General features: G+C 40.3%; 1 protein-coding gene across 1 annotated transcript; it reads left to right on the plus strand.

Annotated features, from left to right (window-relative positions):
- Positions 1-3533: 3533 nt before the first annotated feature.
- On the plus strand, positions 3534-5754 carry HDGFL1 (HDGF like 1). Its single transcript, XM_033216368.1, has one exon. The coding sequence runs from the start codon at positions 3665-3667 to the stop codon at positions 4430-4432; it is 768 nt and encodes a 255-aa protein (XP_033072259.1). The 5' UTR covers positions 3534-3664; the 3' UTR covers positions 4433-5754.
- The last annotated feature ends 14546 nt before the right edge of the window (positions 5755-20300 follow it).

The raw sequence follows: 20300 nt of genomic DNA on the forward strand, positions 1-20300 counted from the left end.
GAAAAAGAGGGAATCCTCCCTAACTCATTTTAGGAGGCCAACATCATCCTGATACCAAAGCCTGGCAGGACACAACAAAAAAGAGAATTTTAGACCAATATCCCTGATGAACATCGATGCAAAAATCCTCAATAAAATACTGGCAAACCGGATTCAGCAGCACATCAAAAAGCTTATCCAGCATGATCAAGTGGGCTTCATCCCTGGGATGCAAGGCTGGTTCAACATTCGCAAATCAATAAACGTAATCCAGCATATAAACAGAACCAAAGACAAGAACCACATGATTATCTCAATAGATGCAGAAAAGGCTTTTGACAAAATTCAACAGCCCTTCATGCTAAAAACGCTCAATAAATTCGGTATTGATGGAACGTACCTCAAAATAATAAGAGCTATTTATGACAAACCCACAGCCAATATCATACTGAATGGGCAAAAATGGAAAAATTCCCTTTGAAAACTGGCACAAGACAGGGATGCCCTCTCTCACCACTCCTATTCAACATAGTTGTTGGAAGTTCTGGCTAGGGCAATCAGGCAAGAGAAAGAAATCAAGGGTATCCAGTTAGGAAAAGAAGAAGTCAAATTGTCCCTGTTTGCAGATGACATGATTAATATTTAGAAAACCCCATTGTCTCAGCCCAAAATCTCCTTAAGCTGATAAAAACTTCAGCAAAGTCTCAGGATACAAAATCAATGTGCAAAAATCACAAGCATTCTTATACACCAGTAACAGACAAACAGAGAGCCAAATCATCAATGAACTTCCATTCACAATTGCTTCAAAGAGAATAAAATACTAGGAATCCAACTTACAAGGGATGTAAAGGACCTCTTCAAGGAGAACTACAAACCACTGCTCAGTGAAATCAAAGAGGACACAAACAAATGGAAGAACATACCATGCTCATGGATAGGAAGAATCAATATCGTGAAAATGGCCATACTGCCCAAGGTATTTATAGATTCAATGCCATCCCCATCAAGCTACCAATGAGTTTCTTCACAGAACTGGAAAAAACGGCTTTAAAGTTCATATGGAACCAAAAAAGAGCCCGCATTGCCAAGACAATCCTAAGTCAAAAAAACAAAGCTGGAGGCATCACGCTACCTGACTTCAAACTATACTACAAGGCTACAGTAACCAAAACAGCATGGTACTGGTACCAAAACAGAGATACAGACCAATGGAACAGAACAGAGTCCTCAGAAATAATACCACACATCTACAGCCATCTGGTCTTTGACAACCCTGAGAGAAACAGAAATGGGGAAGGATTCCCTATTTAATAAATGGTGCTGGGAAAATTGGCTAGCCATAAGTAGAAAGCTGAAACTGGATCCTTTCCTTACTCCTTATACGAAAATTAATTCAAGATGGATTAGAGACTTAAATGTTAGACCTAATACCATAAAAACCTAGAAGAAAATCTAGGTAGTACCATTAGGACATAGGCATGGGCAAGGACTTCATGTCTAAAACACCGAAAGCAACAGCAGCAAAAGTCAAAATTGACAAATGGGATATGATTAAACTAAAGAGCTTCTGCACAGCAAAAGAAACTACCATCAGAGTGAACAGGCAACCTACAGAATGGGAGAATATTTTTGCAATCTACTCATCTGACAAAGGGCTAATATCCAGAACCTACAAAGAACTCAAACAAATTTACAAGAAGAAAACAAACAACCCCATCAAAAAGTGGGCAAAGGATATGAACAGACATTTCTCAAAAGAAGACATTCATACAACCAACAGACACATGAAAAAATGCTCATCATCACTGGCCATCAGAGAAATGCAAATCAAAACCACAATGAGATAACATCTCACACCAGTTAGAATGGCAATCATTAAAAAGTCAGGAAACAACAGGTGCTGGAGAGGATGTGGATAAATAGGAACACTTTTACACTGTTGGTGGGATTGTAAACTAGTTCAACCATTATGGAAAACAGTATGGCGATTCCTCAAGGATCTAGAACTAGATGTACCATATGACCCAGCCATCCCACTACTGGGTATATACCCAAAGGATTATAAATCATGCTGCTATAAAGACACATGCACACGTATGTTTATTGCGGCACTATTCACAATAGCAAAGACTTGGAATCAACCCAAATGTCCATCTGTGACAGACTGGATTAAGAAAATGTGGCACATATACACCATGGAATATTATGCAGCCATAAAAAAGGAGGAGTTTGCGTCCTTTGTAGGGACATGGATGCAGCTGGAAACCATCATTCTTAGCAAACTATCACAAGAACAGAAAACCAAACACCGCATGGTCTCACTCATAGGTGGGAACGGAACAATGACATCACTTGGACTCAGGAAGGGGAACATCACACATCGGGGCCTATCATGGGGAGGGGGGAGGGGGGAGGGATTGCATTGGGAGTTATACCTGATATAAATGACAAATTGATGGGTGCTGACGAGTTGATGGGTGCAGCACACCAACATGGTACAAGTATACATATGTAACAAACCTTCATGTTTTACACATGTACACTAGAACTTAAAGTATAATAAAAAAAAAAAAAGTTGTGTAAACACCTGCAGTTACACTGACACTTTCATTCATATGTTTAGAAGAGACTTATAGCTGAAGAAAATTCTCTTTTTAAAATAGTTTCTCAGCTGAGATTATACTTTTTTAGTCTGTAGCTCACAGGAAGTTCTAGTTACCAATTGCTTGTTCCATATGAGCAGATCTCTACCTAATTCTTATGCATAATGAACCCAATTTTCCTCTCTTCTAGAAAGATACTGAAAACATGTGCCATGATCTCAAAGTTACAACCATATAGCCTTATCTTTCCCAATACGGTACAATCACCAACAAAGTTTAAAGTTCATGTCTGGCATCCAAGGTGAACATTTCTATAGAAAGTAGGAAATATTTAGATGTCTGTTTGCCGTGGTGGTGGTGGTCCTAAACACTTATTGTGACCCTAAAGATATAATAATGTTTGACATTTTTGTTACCCAATAATGTGGACTTTAGACATCCTAACCACGCTGCTGACTCTAACCCTTTACCAGACTTTCACCTAGTTCTTGAGCCTCACTGCAGGCTCCAGTGCTAGTTCCGGAGGAAATCAGAAAAGGGTTGAAACCACTGACACAGTCAGCTCTTCGGCTGTTCCTAACGCAGGTGTAGTTTCCTATAGTGAGCAGATCAGGGCCCATAGGGACACTGCATGCTTGCCCTGGGCTGTTACTAGTTTCATAGAAATATGTACTAATTGTGTCACTGTGTTTTCTTGTCACATTGCCCCCTTTCTAGGCCGCTCTGGTACTACTTATTTAAACTATGCAACCATCTGGCCCAGGTGCCCTAGAGATTGATTAGCAGCACAAGGCCACCACAAGCACAACTGCCACCCGGCCATCCCAGCTATTTCCTCCAGCATTCTAGACATCATGGCGTCCGAGGGTGGGTCCAACCGGCTTCACGTGTTCGGGAGATAATGCACTCTTCGCAGTGGAATCTTCTCCGGGCCGCGAGCGTTGCCCGCCCATTAGGTGGCGCCGGGTCCCTCGAGCAGGTCGCTCAACAACTCCCGCCCAGCAGCCGCCCTTACTGCGCGCGCGCACACCCCGGCGTCTACTTCCGGTGTGGCCCAGGGCGGGTCCGCAGAACCAGCTATGTCGGCCTACGGCATGCCCACGTACAAGAGCGGGGACCTGGTGTTTGCCAAGTTAAAGGGCTATGCCCACTGGCCGGCGCGGATAGAGCACATGACCCAGCCCAACCGCTACCAGGTGTTTTTCTTCGGGACCCACGAGACGGCCTTCCTGAGTCCCAAACGCCTGTTCCCGTACAAGGAGTGCAAGGAGAAGTTCGGCAAGCCCAACAAGAGGCGCGGCTTCAGCGAGGGGCTGTGGGAGATCGAGAACAACCCCACAGTCCAGCCCGCCGACTGCCCATTAGCCTCGGAGAAGGGCGGCGGAGACGGGCCCCGGCCGGAGCCTGAGGCGGCGGAGGGCGACGCGGACAAGCCGACTCACGCTGATGGCAGCTGCGACGACCTGGGGAAGCCGCACGACGACAAGCCCGCTGAGGAGGAGAAGGAGGAGAAGGGGCCGCTGAAGAGGAGCGCGGGGGACCCGCCGGAGGACGCCCCCAAACGACCCAAGGAGGCAGCCCCCGACCAAGAGGAGGAGGAGAAGGAGAAGGGGGAGGCGAACGCGAAGGCGGAGGCGGAGGCGGTGGCGGCGGCGGCCGCCTTCGACCAGGAGAGTCCGCTCCTCGTGGCGGTGGAGAACGGCAGCGCCCCTAGCGAGCCGGGCCTGGCCTGCGAGCCGCCTCAGCCAGAGGAGGAGGAGCTCCGGGAGGAAGAAGTTGCGGAAGAGGAGGCCTCCCAGGAGTGGCATGCTGAGGCACCGGGCGGCGGAGATCGCGACAGCCTGTAGTTACCAGCGTTTCCAGAAGAGCCCCTACCCCGTTCCTGCTGCTGCCCGGCCGTTCTTGGGGAATCTGGCCACGGCCTGCAAACTGGGACTGCCTTTTCCCCTCCCCAGCCCGTCCTCCTCCAACCTACACTCCCTTGCCCTGCCCGGCCCCTGGATGGCAGATCACCTGACTCTCACCTCTGTGTCCCCACGCCTCTGTGATCTGAGTCAGGGCCTCAGTTCCCTCCCTGGGATAAAGTGAGGCCACCGTCCCCGCTTTCCTCTCCCTCTTCTCCCCGCTCAACACCCCCCCCCCCCCCCCCCCCCCGTTGCCTGGATCCGTTTCCGACTTGGGGCTCAGGCAGGCTGTTTTCACCTCTAGACACCCCTCCCTACCCCTCCTGCTCCCCCAGGCATTATGGACCTCTGCTTAGGAATGTGGGTAGGAGCGAAAGGCCTGAAAGATAAAGAACAGGGGACACTTTCAGGGCCTGGGAGGGTCAGTCTTCAAGCTGTGGTAGTAAACGGGCAGGAGAGTGACATCTTCCTGAGCTCCCGTCCACGCCTGCCATACCTCCCAGCTTCCGACATTCAGGGAAAAGTGGGGCAGCATGTGGGGAATGCCCTTCTCCGTCCCCACAAATCCTTTTGCTGACCCAAGAGGTTCTGGGAGTTGCCGTTTTTCATCAGAACACTTGGGGGCTTCCAAGTTGTTTGTGAGATCTGAAAACCTGACTTTGACCAGTATCCTGGGTGGGGACCTTGAGAAATACCTGTCCGCATTTAGATCTCTGGGGCCACTGATGGGATACTCTGGGAAGATCCTTGGCTGCCGCTTTCTCTCCCCACAGCCTCAAGGCCACCCCACGGTCATATATATCACTCAGGCGTAAAGACACTTATTTTAGAAAATCTTTTTAATAAAAGGAAGTTCCAAAAAATTTTTAAGAACTACTCCTAGGTGTGCCTTCACACTGGCCCTAGCTTTCCCATTGCTATTCCATTTTTGAGATAAACTAGAAGGCTCCCTTTCTTTTTGAGGTTTTATGACTTGTAGTAAGGCTTTGCTGTTCCTCAGTGTCATTTTCCACTCAGGTACCATCACCTGATCCCATCAACAGGTCTAGTATGTAGCCCACTGATAAAACAGAGGAAGATGTGTCTCCTCCCACCCTCTTCCTAATGGTCTATATGCCTTTCTCCATATATTGTCTGTTTCACCCCTTCCCTTCTCCCTTGGGCTCTGATGAAAAATTGTTGACTGCAGCTTCGGAAGTTTAGATCTGAGAACCAACCGTAGAATATTTGAGTTCTGGGAAATAAAACCAGTTGATTAAAGCAAATTTTCTCGGGCCTGTTCCTTTGGTTTCTAAGTAATTGGTTCTTAAATGGAATGCTCCTCTTATTTTTTATACATCTTGTGTTAAAGCAATTATTTGTAACATACAGGGACATTTTAGAATCACCCTTGAGTAACTTTTGTTATCTTAAGGTCTCTATCCTTCACTTCATTTATAATAGTCACTACCACTGGTTTGAATAAATGGAAGCAAGTTAACTTAGAATGTTTGGATGATGACAAATTGGGACAATGCTTTGCCAAAGAATTGCTTTGTAGAAAAATAGAGTGAAAGGATTTGCTCCTTTTTTGTTTTCCTGCTTTCCCACGTAATACTACTGTTTTTTTCCAGTGCCTTACTCATGAAAATAAGACAGTTGCTTTATACTCCCAGTTTGTAAAATATAGTATTGGTAGACTATTTTACATTTGCAAGTGGCTTTGTGCAGATATCTCAGGATATTTAAATATAATAATAGTTATGTATTAGGCATCCTAATTTCTGTATTCGTCAACATTGCATGCATACGTGGCTTCACTAAATACTGTAGTCCTTCTCACAGAACATGCTATGGTGTCACTAACCAGCATGGTTGGCAACTGAAGACAACCCTGTTTTCCATCCCTGTAAAGATGGTATTATTTTGCTCCAAGATAGATAAATCAGATGATTCCTTGTTTTTCAACTACTGCTATTGCAATAATATTAATACTAGAAGTTATTAGGCACTGAGTGTCTACTCTGTGTCCTGAAGATGACTTCATTCAATCTTTGTAGTAATCTGGCAATGTAGGCATTAATACTCAAATTTTTCATTGGAAGCAGCTCTGGTTCAGAGGTTAAGTGGCCTTTTCTGCATTCCGCAGAACATTCAGGATTCAAACACAGGTTTTAGTAGTCCAAAACCCAAACTCTTTCTCCTGAAGGGCACATTTAGAAAAGCACTAACGGCCGGGCGCGGTGGTTCAAGCCTGTAATCCCAGCACTTTGGGAGGCCGAGACGGGCGGAACACGAGGTCAGGAGATCAAGACCATCCTGGCTAACACGGTGAAACCCCGTCTCTAGTCTCTACTAAAAAAATACAAAAAACGAGCCGGGCTAGGTGGCGGCGCCTGTAGTCCCAGCTACTCAGGAGGCTGAGGCAGGAGAATGGTGTAAACCCGGGAGGCGGAGCTTGCAGTGAGCTGTGACCCGGCCACTGCGCTCCAGCCTGGGTGACAGAGCGAGACTCCGTCTCAAAAAAAAAAAAAAAAAAGGAAAGAAAAGGAAAGCACTAACAATGAAATCAGAAGTCAATAAAAGCCATTTTAGTATTAATAACATGTAATCATGATAGTAGCTATTACCAAGTCTCTAAAGTGAGCCAGGCAGTACAGTATGTTTTACATGTGATGTCTTTATTAATACAACTACCTAATTAGGTAGCTACTAATACCTCGATTTTAGGACTCAGGGAGCTGGGGTTCAGAGATGTTAAACAATTTTCCCAAGGTCATACAACTAGTAAATGGCAAAGCCAAGATTCAAAAGCAGGTCTTTCTCATTCTGAATCATAGGTGCTTTGTTTCATTATATTTTATTGCTTCCCATTGAATAAAACTTTCTGCTGAATACAATGGGAGTAGTTATTCTCTCCTACTATTTTGAAACAAACATTTAGAAATCTGAAAGGCAAAAAATATATTAATAGATGTTGCTGGTGGGTGTTTAAACAATATCATTTGGGGCAGCACCTGACAATTGTTTTGTCTTTAAATGACTTGGTGAAATGATGAGGACAATCGCACATTCAATATTTTTCAAGTTGTATGTGACTATGGGAAGTTTGAATATGAATTGGTATTTTTGCTGCAGGCGGGCCTATGATTCTGATATGGCTTTTATGGAGGCACATCTTCTGAAATGATTCAATAATGTGAAGTATAGAAAATGAAATTACTACCATTTGTGTCTATTTCTTTGCACTATTTCTTTCCTCTTTTTGTGCTTCTCATACTGGGGATAGACATAGTTGTTTACTAGGGCTTGACACACACATTTGCCTTCTTGGTGACGATGGTATTGAAGTGAAAACAGTAATCCAATACTGGAAGCCCAAACCTCTCCATTATGCAACGTATCCATGTAACAAACCTATACATGGTTCCCCTGAATCTAAAATAAAAAAATCACTTCCAAGAAATTTGGCATGGATCACAATTAGCAAGCAAGAAGCTTAAAAAAAAAGATAGTCCAACTAATAGTATATCTACTGAATGATACACTGAGTTACTAAATACAATTAAACCTACAAAAGGGAACTATGGAGAAAATCTATATTCTCAGCCTTGTTTTCCTGGGTATTATATCCCATTTATATGCTTTAGTGGTCAAGAGATGTTTTTGAGCGGACTGAAAAATATGCGCTGTTTTTAGTATTTTTTTCAATTATTGAAAATTCCCAACAATTCCAGTGCTGTTTTTGTTTTCCTCTGAATAACGTGTGCCTCTATGACAAAATTACTGATCAATCACTAGTTACTTAACTGAACAAAGAGTGTTGCTCAACCTTTTGCTGATATTATGTTATCAGTAGTCCAAACGTGTCCATGCGTGTTTGGAAGATCTTGTTTAAAAGTTGCATGTAAACGTATGCTTATGATATTGCCAGTGATTTGCAGACACATTTAGCATACTATTTCCTATAAGGTTTTCAAAGTATTTGATATTTCACGTAAACATCACTCCAGCAAGGGGCTGAAATGCCATTGAGGGCTGTCAATTTTTCTGTTTTCTTTTTCTTTTAGGCAGGATTGAGCTTTCAACTGCTCTGCAGATTCACATCAGAGGTGCAGACTCTTCTTTGTGGCTCATATCTACATTTTATTCTTCCTGAAAATATAGTTTGTATTCGGGGCACACAGGCATCTTCTATTCACTTCATCATCAACACTTGTCAAACAAAAAATCCCCTACTACTCATGCTACAGACTCATGCAGCTCCCTGCATTTTGAAAGAATTGCCTCCCTCTTCTGAGCCTGACTCAAGGTAAGACCCACTCCTGTGTGTTTCTGTAGAGCCCAAACTTGCACTGATCGTGTTCTAATATCCTGTGTATTGCTTGCTCTTCCGCTAGAATGGAAGATAAAGGAAATGTGTTTCGTTAATATTTCCTCCCACTTCCCACACATGTCACAATAAGCACACAGTAGATACGTCCTAAATGTTTGAAGGTCTGTTGTCAAATATTCCTTATAATCGTGGTGCTGGAGTAAAAGTCATGTGATGTTGAACACATTCCGATTCTCAAAGCAGAGAGACAGGGTAAACTGGCCGGTATACTAATGGCAAGTGTGAGTTGGGGTGATTTTGTGTCCATGTCATAGCTGCCTAGATAGGTGACTTGATGACATTGACAATTCTTACAGACCCAGATAAATCTCCCTTTTAATGTCAAGGTAATACTATTTATTTTATCTAGATCTTCCCTCCATCTGGGTCACTTGTCGTAGTTTAACTTTCTACAATGCATTGGGCCCCAGGTAGACAAGGGAGCATCCTGCTTGCTTCCAGGCAGGAGCCATGTATTCACCATTCAGTCAAAAATGTACAACAGTAAAGAGTAAGTATGCCAAAAAGAACTTGAATCTGCCATTCCCTCCGCCTCTTGTCGTGTAGACACCTCATTTGCTGTAGACACTTCTCAAAATTTAATATCTTTGAAGGAAGGGGATCTGTTCACCCCATAATATGGTTTTGGCCCAAATCTTCTAAGCCAGTTATCTGTCTTGAATATAAATAATTATCTCTTCCACTGCTGGTGAAAAAACTGACTGTATTAGACCTTGAGATATCTAAAATAGAGACATTCGAAGTGATTTTCTAGAGTAATTCTGACAGCAGGTGATTTTCTCTGTGCAGTCTGATTTTACATGTAAACTTCAATTTCGCTGGAATTGTCTTGAGAATGCCAGAGGATATACAGAAAAGATCATAGCAAAAGGCTCTGATGGCCAGAGGCAGCTTGGGGCATATGTTGACCAAGGGCAGCCCTAGTCATAGAATGGCCAAGTCATTTGCATGGGGACCAAAAAAAAAACAAATTTATTCTACTTTATTGGCCTGATGTTTGGTCATTGTCCAAGAACTGTGAGTCGTTTGGTGAGTGCCCTTTTCTTCCCTCTGGTTTTTTTTTTTTTGTTTGTTTGTTTGTTTGTTTGTTTTTTTAAATCAATTTGAGAAGGCTCTTCTTTCTGCTCAGAAAGCTTATGGCTCTCTTCTCTTCTTCCTCTTGATACAGAAGTACTGTGTCATAGTACTTTCCCTGAAGTACTATATCAAAATGAGGTATCACTTTAATGTGTTCCCATAAGACCTTGGTTTTCCCTCTATAGTATCTACTGCACTCACCTATAGTTATTGGTTTTTATGAAGTAATAGGTTGTACATTCTGTATGGACAGGACTGTATCAGTGTGCTTATTTAAACCAAGTGCCTGGTTCATATATATATTAAGCACTCAATAAATGGTTGCTAATAAGAAAATGAATGATTGCATGGCTAAATCCTGGAGCTCACCCACCCTTACTCCAGCCCTAAGAGGAAAGTTTGAGGAATTTTGTCATGCCTAGTAAAACATGGTAAGGGGAGCCAAAGATGGATTTTTGCTCAGTTTGTACCATTGATTAAACAAGATTATTTTGTTTTAAATAGATGTTGGTATCACAAAATAGCAGACCTTAGCAAGACTGAAGTCTAAGGAGGATAAATCACATTATCCAAGTTTGCCCTCTGAATCTGATTGTGAATATGCATGTCAAACACAACATTCATCTGCTTTAGTGATTTTTCTCTTTAATATTCTGATACTTTATCATCAACTGCCTTTAATATAGGAAGCATCTTGGTGGTTTCTGGCTTTGGAGTCATCCAATCTTAGATTTAAATCCTGAACTCCACTATTTAAGAGCTATGTGATCTCAGTTTCCTTCAACTAAAAGCTGTGATAATGACTTTCATGTGGTAGCTTTGTTGTGAGAAGCAAATGTGCTCATGTATGTTAAAATATCAAGCATAGTATCCAGCACAAAATAGGCACTATGTACATGTTAATTCCATCCCCTTTCATGTGTATCCAGAGAACTAATGTTACCATTTCATGTATTGCATGCAAACGAGATGCAAGCAGCTACCCCGTTTGGTTATATGTTAATTCTATATTTAGTCTGCCCATACACAGAGAGGAGCTAAAAATCTTATCCTTCCAATTATTCATATTGCTCTTCAATATCTTTTTAAATTCCCTCACTGGTAGCTGAGCTACTTTATACAGACACATCCGGTTTTAAAGATTCCTCTTTCTTGGCATGACTCATCCCTCCTGTGGCCAGTTTTATTCCTCCTGTTATTTCCCTAGGATCCATTCATTGTTTTCCGGGGCCATTTCTTAAATGCATCTCCTTGAACACTTTGTATTATTCCTGATTTTTTCCAACTATAGAAATAGTAATTATTTTGCTCTAGTTATTTCTTGGCTTCCTGGCCTTTTTTTCTAATGTACCTGTCTTTTCACACATAATTTTAATGAACTGCCCAACTCGATTACTAAAAGGCGCTGGAGTATTACAAGGGTTTGACCATTCTTTCCGGAAGTTCTCTCCGGTTTCATGTCCTCCTGTGATTTACCAAGTGTCACTTAATTTTTCTTTCTCTTTTTTTACACACCGTGGCCAACTTTTCATCACAGTCATTATCCACCTCTCTTGGTGATCTACTTAACATTTCATTAAAAAATATGTTCAGCTCAGCTCCTTTCTTCCTACTCTTCACATGTCAACAAGACCTGCTTTCCCCCTTTCACTTGTGATTCTTCTGGTGCTCAGAATTTGTCAATCATTAGTTCTCTTCTTGGTGCAGTCTCTCCACACATCCTCCCTCAGCAGCATCTGTATTTCAGTCTAGGCTTCATTCCCATCAGCTGCCATTCTTTTTCTCACCTGTTTTCTGTCTTTGTTTTTACCGTTTTATGTTGGGACATCCCACTGATTTTAGTCAATGAATACTTTGATGATAGTGTCTCAATAAGCCTTTTAAAAGAAGAGCAGAAATGGGAAAAGACAAGGATAACTGTCCTATTTTATGAATCTCATTTTTTTTAAAGTTAAAATCTGTGGAATGATTAGAAACCTAATAACTTTGCTTCCACGTATTTTGGAGGTTGTTAGATGTGAAGACTGGAGGAGAAAGCGTTCTTGCCACAAGGAAGGGGGTGTGCTTGCATTGCAGGAGGGCCTACTGTGAGGATGCGGATAGAGCAGTGAATGAGGCAGAGAAGCTACCTACCCTCCTGAAGCCTGTATTTCATGGGAAAGACAAACAGACAATGAATAAATGAGACCATTTCAGAATGTGATCATATCAGAGTGTGACAGAGAATAAGTGAGGAATATATATTTTCAATTATGTTAAAATTAAACTTTGTATATTAGACTGCTCTTAGGAAGTGTATGGCTCACTTCAAATTCAACCATTTTGGTAGAACAAAATATTTCTGCAGTACTGTGAGTTTATAGCTCTATTGCCTATACTAGTGGTTCTCCATCTTTTTAATGGATAGAAAAAGATTCCAGAGACTTTCATGCCAGTAAACATTCCTCTATGTGTGCAGTATCAACAACAACAACAGCACCTACTTACTGAATGTTTACTGTGTGCCACATGCTCTTCTAGGTGTTTGAGATACATTACTAAACAATATAAATAAAGTTCCTGGCTTTTTGGTACTTCCATTTTAGCAGGTAGAGAAAGGCAATTAGAAATAAACTTAATAAATAAAGAAATTATATTGATGTTAGAAAGATTTAAATACCATTGGAAGAAACAAAGCAAGGGCTAGAGAGTAGTAGGCAACGTTGGTGCAATTTCAAATACAGCAGTAAGAATGGTGGCCAAGTTTATGTGAACACCTGGGGCTTTCTCTTTCCCTTCTCCTTAAGTCATCACGTTAGAAAGTAAATAAACAGAGTGGCATCCTTATAAAGATTACCTTGAATCATCATAATTGGTAAAACAGAAATAATCCACAAACTCAAATCCTTTACTATATATAAATTATTACTAGTGGCACACCTCCCAGCCAAGAGAGAGACATGAAACCTATAACCAAAGCCATTGCTTGGTACCTATTTATTATATATACCTGTGTGTTATCTTTTGCGTTGTGATATAGACCAATAGTTGACCTTTATTTTATTTAACATTTTGCATGCATTTAATTCCTCAAATAGAAAATACTCAACCACAGGGACCATGAAATTTGTTTTTCTAAATCTTCTGCAATACCTAACAGAGCGCATCACAAATCATCATCTGTTTTTATAGACTAACTTAATGTAATGAAGTTGCAATTTAGTCACATGTTAACAGCATACCTCAGCATCCTGAGAGCATGTGCACACGTGAGATAAGTTTCCCATGAGACAGGAGTCCTAGTAGTAACTGGATGCCAATGAGCTGGATGCCATGGAGTATTCATGAGGCATGTTGTTATTGCATGCTACAGTTTAAGCTTTGCCGAGTAGGCATATTTGCCTGAACACCCACCCCATCCCCATCTTTATAGCTGATGTCACTCACTTTTAAATGCAAATTGAGTGGTTGACATTGGAGTATGCATAGCAAGGGAAGTATGTGTGTGCAGGTGAGGGAATATTCTAAAGACAAAATTCTATTTTGCAATTCTTTCAAGGTCAAGTTTTTCTTAAATCACGTACAGATACTTCTCTATTACATTTCTTGTCGTTTTAAAATCATTTGAGGCTTTGGAAGCCTTCTCCATTTTTTGTTTTTTTCTGGTCCAGAATCTGAATTGTTGTTTGATGACAGGAGCCAGAGTTTAGAGTTGGTATAATAGATATAAATCTACTATGTTCTCGATATACTATCCAGACTTCCAAGTACAGGCCTTGTGAAGTCCTGGGTTTTTGTAAAATATAACTTGAAATGCCAGTATTTTAGATAAATAATTGAAGCCTGGGTTGGAATGATAGTGCAGACTGTGTAAAGAGATTCATGTAGGATAAGCTAAAAGCCTTCTTTCACGATGTAGAGAAAACTCAGTTTTGCTATTTCTACTTTTTTAGTGTTCCTAACAACTACTCACCTGTGAGCAGGCATTGCCATTAGGACTGAATGTCACAGCCTTGAAAAAAAGCTACACTAGAGTCCCGTGGTGAGGCAGAAAAAGGAACGGACACACATCAGAGCTGTTCGAACCACATCAATTACTAGAGTAGTTGAGTATCCACCCTCTAATATTTCTTGTGACTGTCAACATGACTACGTAGTTGACAGAGCAGAGCACATCACAAAATATCGTTCATTTATATTGATTAACTTAAGTATATTTGGGTCATGTTGATATTTTATTTTAGTCATGTTATTGTAAATGTTTGAATGACAAGCAGATGGAATTCAATACAGGTATGCTATAATATTTTTTCACTCTGTGGGTTTAAAAAAGAGAGAGAATAATTACAATGATATTTTACCTTCCAAGGGCTCAGTGTGGAATGAAAAACACAAAACCAAAACACATTCTACTTTCTCTTGTCCCACCCTTGCCTCCTCAGAAAAAACATCACCTGTATCAACTCTACAAATACTACACCATGCAAGAGAATAAACCTCTGGCCCTTTGATTGTGGTCACCCCATGAGCTTGTTAAAGAGAGTCCCTCAGGGTTAAATATAAAGAATAATGAACAACTTAAAAATACTGGGCTGCAATGATTCCCAGACCTTCACATGGAGTCGTAGCCTGCCATGTGTATTATCACCCAGAGTGGAAGGGAACCCTCCTTCAAGAAGCTGCATGTTGGTGAATCTTTTTTTCTGATCCTGTAGGACTAGGATGGATACCAATTTATCAATTTTGAAAAAACAACAACAAAGAAAGACTACGTCACAGATGGTTGATGACAAGGTGCCTCTTTATTCTTGGAGGACTCTTATAGCTCTTAAAATAAATAGATGCCCCCAAGAATTATATCACAAAAATAATTAGCGTACCATATATCTGCAGGGCTGCTTTCTCGGCACTTTCCCCTGTTTGGCTCAGGGGACAGACAGTAGTATATTGCTGCTGCCGCCACTGCCTCCCCCTAATAATGGCCATTATTCATAGCAGGGCACGGGAGGTCACTAGCGTGGTCTTTGTGCAAGCGACCCTACTATTCATCCTGTATTGTTCTCTAGATTGTGAGCTATGGCAAATGGATTAGGGAACCAGTTTGTTTTTTGTGCATGAGATGTAGATTTGACCTTGTGTTGTCCTTCTGCATCCTCTATGATCTCACAAACCCTAGACATAAGACAGCAGCCTTGTAAAAAATCTCCAACTGTGCTTTGGTTTTGAGTTTAAATCACAGTATTCCAATCATTTGTTGGTTTTGCTACAAAGATGCCTGGGGCATCCAGCTTCAACTGAGAGGGCAGACTTGTCATTGTTAGTAATTAGAAGGAGCCTGGTAGTGATTCAAGGTAGCTCAGAATTCATAAAAAAAATTTTTTTTAAACCAAATACGTTAGTGAGATGTAGTTTGCTGAATTCATTGTAGCTGTGTGGCTGTCTTTTTAACCTTGCTGCCCTGTTCATTATACATGCAGTCAGTCACCAAATACCTTGGTTTCCTGCTGTGCTCCTGAAGCCTGATAAAATGCATCAAATATTAGATTAATCTTCTGGTCTTCCTCTCTGTTGGTAACAGTCTCTTTCAGATACATTGGTAGAGCTATAGATTGAAATAAACTCCTAATATTTAATGCTGTATATGGACTGGTGCTTAGTAGGCACAGAATAAATGCCTAATGAATTAATAAATAAATGATTAAATGAAAAAGGGTATTGTTTATGGCATTTCAAAATTAGTAACTTTATTTTACTAAAGAAATTAATCAATAGAGAATTGCCTAATCTTGCACACACAAGAAACACTTCTCAGGGAGGCACATTTCTATGATTTCTTAGTGTTGGTTTCCTTATCAAGGAGGCAGTATCTAGACACTTAAAACAGTTTTACCTTACCTACAATCCCATTTCAGAGGTTATTTTATTGTCTCTACACAAGGTATTAACACTCATTAGTCACTGGACTCTGCTTTAAAAGTGGGCTTGCCAGAAATAGGGATGCTATTTCAGGAAAAAAAAAATCATTTCAGCAGCATAACAACAGAACACTGGTGCCACAGCAAATTAATGGATGCCCCACATTGAACAACATGATAAGGTAATATGTGATCATCTCAATTAGTAATTTCACTCCATGAATTCCAGAGCTGAAGATTAAGATAAACAAAGTAGAATCACTAACACCTTTATGAATTGTTTATACTTTAATTTGAAATCTCTACGTATCTTATAAGTTCTTCTTATACTAAAAATCAAACTTTATTCGGTTTTTTTGACCTATTCATTGATATGCCAGCATAATGTATCTGGAATTTAAGTATGGCTGGACTGGAATCAAATTGCAGTTTAATATAAATATGCACAGAAAGGATAATCAATACATTTTTGAATTAGCCTTTACCATCATAACCATAATATACCTTTGTTTTTTTTCTAGCATATAGAATGTATTATCAACCATGTGAAATCTTTTTGTTTTTCCTTTAGTTCATTGACCAGTTAAACAAAAGTTGAAGCTAAATATAAAGAGAATAAAAGTGAAATTATCATTTTAAAAAGTGAAAAAAGTATGGAGGGTTGACGGTATTTTTGGAACCGAGGAAAATGACCAGAATTTGTATAGTTTGGAAGTGATTCTGACCCTGGGCCAGGTCCAATTCTCCCTCATGGTGAGCAACTCAGCTGTTTCTCTGCCCTGTGTCTCCTTTGTTAAGTGACTCTACCAGCATTTTCAGGTGAACTTGCTGGAAACATTCATTGAGTAATCAATGAATCTTAAAGAATCAGCCACAGAGGTATTTTTATGTAAAATTATGCTCTATTATTTGAGAAGGACATATTTCTGTACACATGCATAACTACAAGTGTTTAGCTAATACTAGGTTTATGATAAATTCTTCTACCTTCATTTCTAAAATGGTAATGGTAAAATGTTTTTGTTTTCTTTTTTATGGTGGCAAGTTAAAAATTTACTTTGGAAATGTATGAGATTTTCTGAAAGTTGTAGATTAACATTTATAACTTCACAGGAAATATTTTAAAAGCTCAACATTTGAATATTTTTGCATTAATAGTGAAGAGGCCTATTTAGTGAGATCTAAGGATGGGTTATGAGTGTGGCTTTAATGCCCATTGAAAAAATGAAGAAAGTGTAATGATTTAAACCAAATTTGAAAAACACTAACCCACAATCTATGTCTTACTTGCCTTCTGGTCAATTTGATTTACAATGTATAATTAAAGAGGTGTTAAGTTTCTTTAAACATGTGCAGACGAAGCCTAAGATTCATGAAGGCTGAAGGTGTGACTGACTTATTTAAAACCCCTTCTGTTCAAACAAGCCAGTAAGGGCTCTTATTCTTGTGATGGTATAAAACATACATCTTTAACCTCAATAGCCTAATGTTCCTCTGTACTTAAAGTATTGAGCAGGGCAGTCTCATTTAATGTAATGGTTTCTTTTCTGGCAAACAGAGTTTTATTTCACGACTAGGATAACCCATTACCCAAATCCCAGCAATAGAGTTTTCCATGACAGTCAGCATTTCTGATTTCTGACAGTGACCTCTAAAGGGTGACAAGTTTCTCTTTGGCTTAATGCTAGTGAGTAGAAAACATCACCATGAGGGCAAAGTGACCTTGCTTTCCTTACACAGTCGGGCAAGTCACCCTTTAGATACAACAGAAAATGTAAAATATTTTAAAAGAGATATTTCATTCTCCTATGAGTGAGGTCAGAACTTAGTTTCCAATTTTGAGAATTGGAACCAGTTGCTACCACTTACTGTTACAAATTTCAAGCAAGGAAACGAGAAATGCGAGAAAAGTGAAAATATATGTATCTGACAGCTCTTGACAGCATTATCGTAGAAGGTCAACTTGATTAATGTCTTTGGTGCCACGTGAAAATGAAAGTACACTATAAACCCTGAAAGCTCAGCCCCAAGAGTGTCTCACATCTAGACAAATCTGGCTGTAATGGCAGTTTCTCCACAACATAAATTGGGGGGAGGTAGGTGGGTATTTGCCCTTTGGTTTAGATGGGTATGTGATACAATACAGGCCAGGCCCTATTGCTTATATAGATATGCAGTGTTGACCCCATTTCACATTTGAGATTTTATTAAATGTGTTATCATCCAGAGTAAAACTGCATCTAAGAATGTACATATATATATATATATATGTGTGTATAAAAATAAAATCCTCGAGCAGCTGAAATAGACGTCATTGAAGCTCATGCTTGAGAGAATCTGATGTGTGTCCCTGGGAGTTGGGGGACATCAGGGAGAACTGCAAAGGCAGGTGGTCAGCCTGCTCTGTGAGGAGACCACAGCATTAAGATACTGAGAGTGTATTATGGCAGGTCCTGAGCCAGGAAGGGTGGTGGGAAAAGGTGATACTGATGCCCATGGGCCACACGGGGCGACAATACCTCTGCAGGGCCTTTGGAAGGACACAGTGTTCTCCCCTCACCCAAAAGGAAAGGTATTGATTTGCCTGCAACATGGGATTTGGGCAATAGCTTGAAGATGACTGATAGTGGCACCATAAGAGGACTTGTTGCGCTCTGTCCCAGTCATCCTCCTGGGCTGCAACCCAGAGGTGCCAGAGCTCAGAGGAGAGAAGAGAGAGAGGAGAGAGAGAAGCTAGTTGTGGTCGTCAAGGCTGAAAATTATGTTGGACAAGGGAAAGCAAAAGAAACTTATAGAGCTTGTAGACTTAAATTTTAAACTGAGTGAAATCAGCTGGGACTTTTGCACAAATGGTAATAGTTGAAAAATCATGGAATCTGGCTGAGAGCACATTAATGGACAAGGAAGCACGATTGATTTTTTTGGAACTGATTTGAAAACAGTGGTTATAAAGAAAAAAATTACATTTCTGTTTTATTAAGTGAGGAATTTAATCTCATCTGCAATATCCCTTTCTTTCTCTGAATGGTTGTGTTGAATGAATGAATGAATGCATGAATGAATGAGTTTGAACCTTATTGCTAACTGCAGTGTTAAATGTGTGTTTTCCTACATTTAAAACAGAATCAAAGCCTCAGTGAGCAGATGGTGGAAGCTTTTATTTTCCAAGAGACAAAGAGCCGGCTCATGCCCTTTAACTCACAGCAGTGGGAGGCTGCAGTCTCCCCCATGGGTAAAGGCAGCCTGAGTAAATCACAAATTGTCAGGAAAGCCCATCCACAGCTTTCACATTTTAAATTTTGTTTAAATTATCAAAAAAAAAAAAATCCTGTCTTTCAGTGAGCTATTTTGATATGTGAGAAAATTAATACTTTTATGTATTAGTGTTTTGCTTTTATTAAAATGGATTTATAAATCCATAGTCTAAAATGAATAATCAAGTTCATTAAAAGGGAAACCAGGATAGACAAAATAAAATTTTAAAATCTCAATACTTGGTATTAGCATTGACAGAGCCTAAGTTCCACAAGGATTTAAGTTTGATGATGTGGACTAAAATATGCCTACTGCCTTTATGCTACACCTTTTATAAGTGTTAGTCCAAGAAAAGTGGAAACTGTGTACGCTGTTTGTTATTTCACGGCATAGGATATTTGCTGTTACCGGAGTCTCATTGTTTGAAAGAGAGCTTTTTTCTAATATGAATGTGAAATACCTCCTTTGGGGTCAGAGGCATGCATAACTATGTATCATTTGCCTTTTAATGGGGCTTTCTGGTGACTCCACAGTTTTAAATTTTTCTATATGTATCAAGTATTCTTTGCTGAACGTTCTTGCTATGTCCTCTACAAATGTGGATGGAAATAATTATATGGAGGATGGCTTCATAAGATGATGTCACTCCAGAGAAAACCTGCACCGCAGGGAGCATTTCCAGCAAAGTATGACAGAAACTGCAGGGTAATCAAAGTGCAAATTCCAATTTATTTAAGCAATATTGTTCTTGCTCCTCCATTTCACAAAGCTGTCCTTTCTCATTAAATTTTTGAAAGAGAAGGAATGAATTTCACCAGCAGAAATCTGAATGCTAGTTGACCTTTTTGAAAACTCTGCGTGGAATGCCAGCATCAGCTGTCTTTTCACACATGTGGTGACAAAAGGAAGAAATTGAGGCTTATAAGGAGTAAGTCAAATATATGCAAGACTTGATGCCATCCAGCTAGGCTTTTATTTGAAAGGAGGTCTGTGTATATTGAGGGGAGTGTATTTGTTGATGGCCCATGAAGAGCTTGAACAAGATATATGTCTGAGGATTTCTGTGTGTTCTAGAGGGACGTCCCAGGGCCTTGGTTTAATTTGATCGGGGCATAGGTGCTACTCCATAACAATTGTGTTTTACTCTCTGGCGACAAACAGATGAATATAGACAGAATTGATAACATCTGTATATTGGTGACAATCTGAC

The sequence above is a fragment of the Trachypithecus francoisi genome, unplaced genomic scaffold (genome assembly GCF_009764315.1).
Source record: "Trachypithecus francoisi isolate TF-2019V2 unplaced genomic scaffold, Tfra_2.0 Lachesis_group10, whole genome shotgun sequence".
NCBI classification, from domain to species: Eukaryota; Metazoa; Chordata; class Mammalia; order Primates; family Cercopithecidae; genus Trachypithecus; species Trachypithecus francoisi.

Bases quoted from the DNA above. Each gene is read 5' to 3' on its own strand.
- HDGFL1 (XM_033216368.1), top strand. From the start codon at position 3,665: ATGTCGGCCTACGGCATGCCCACGTACAAGAGCGGGGACCTGGTGTTT.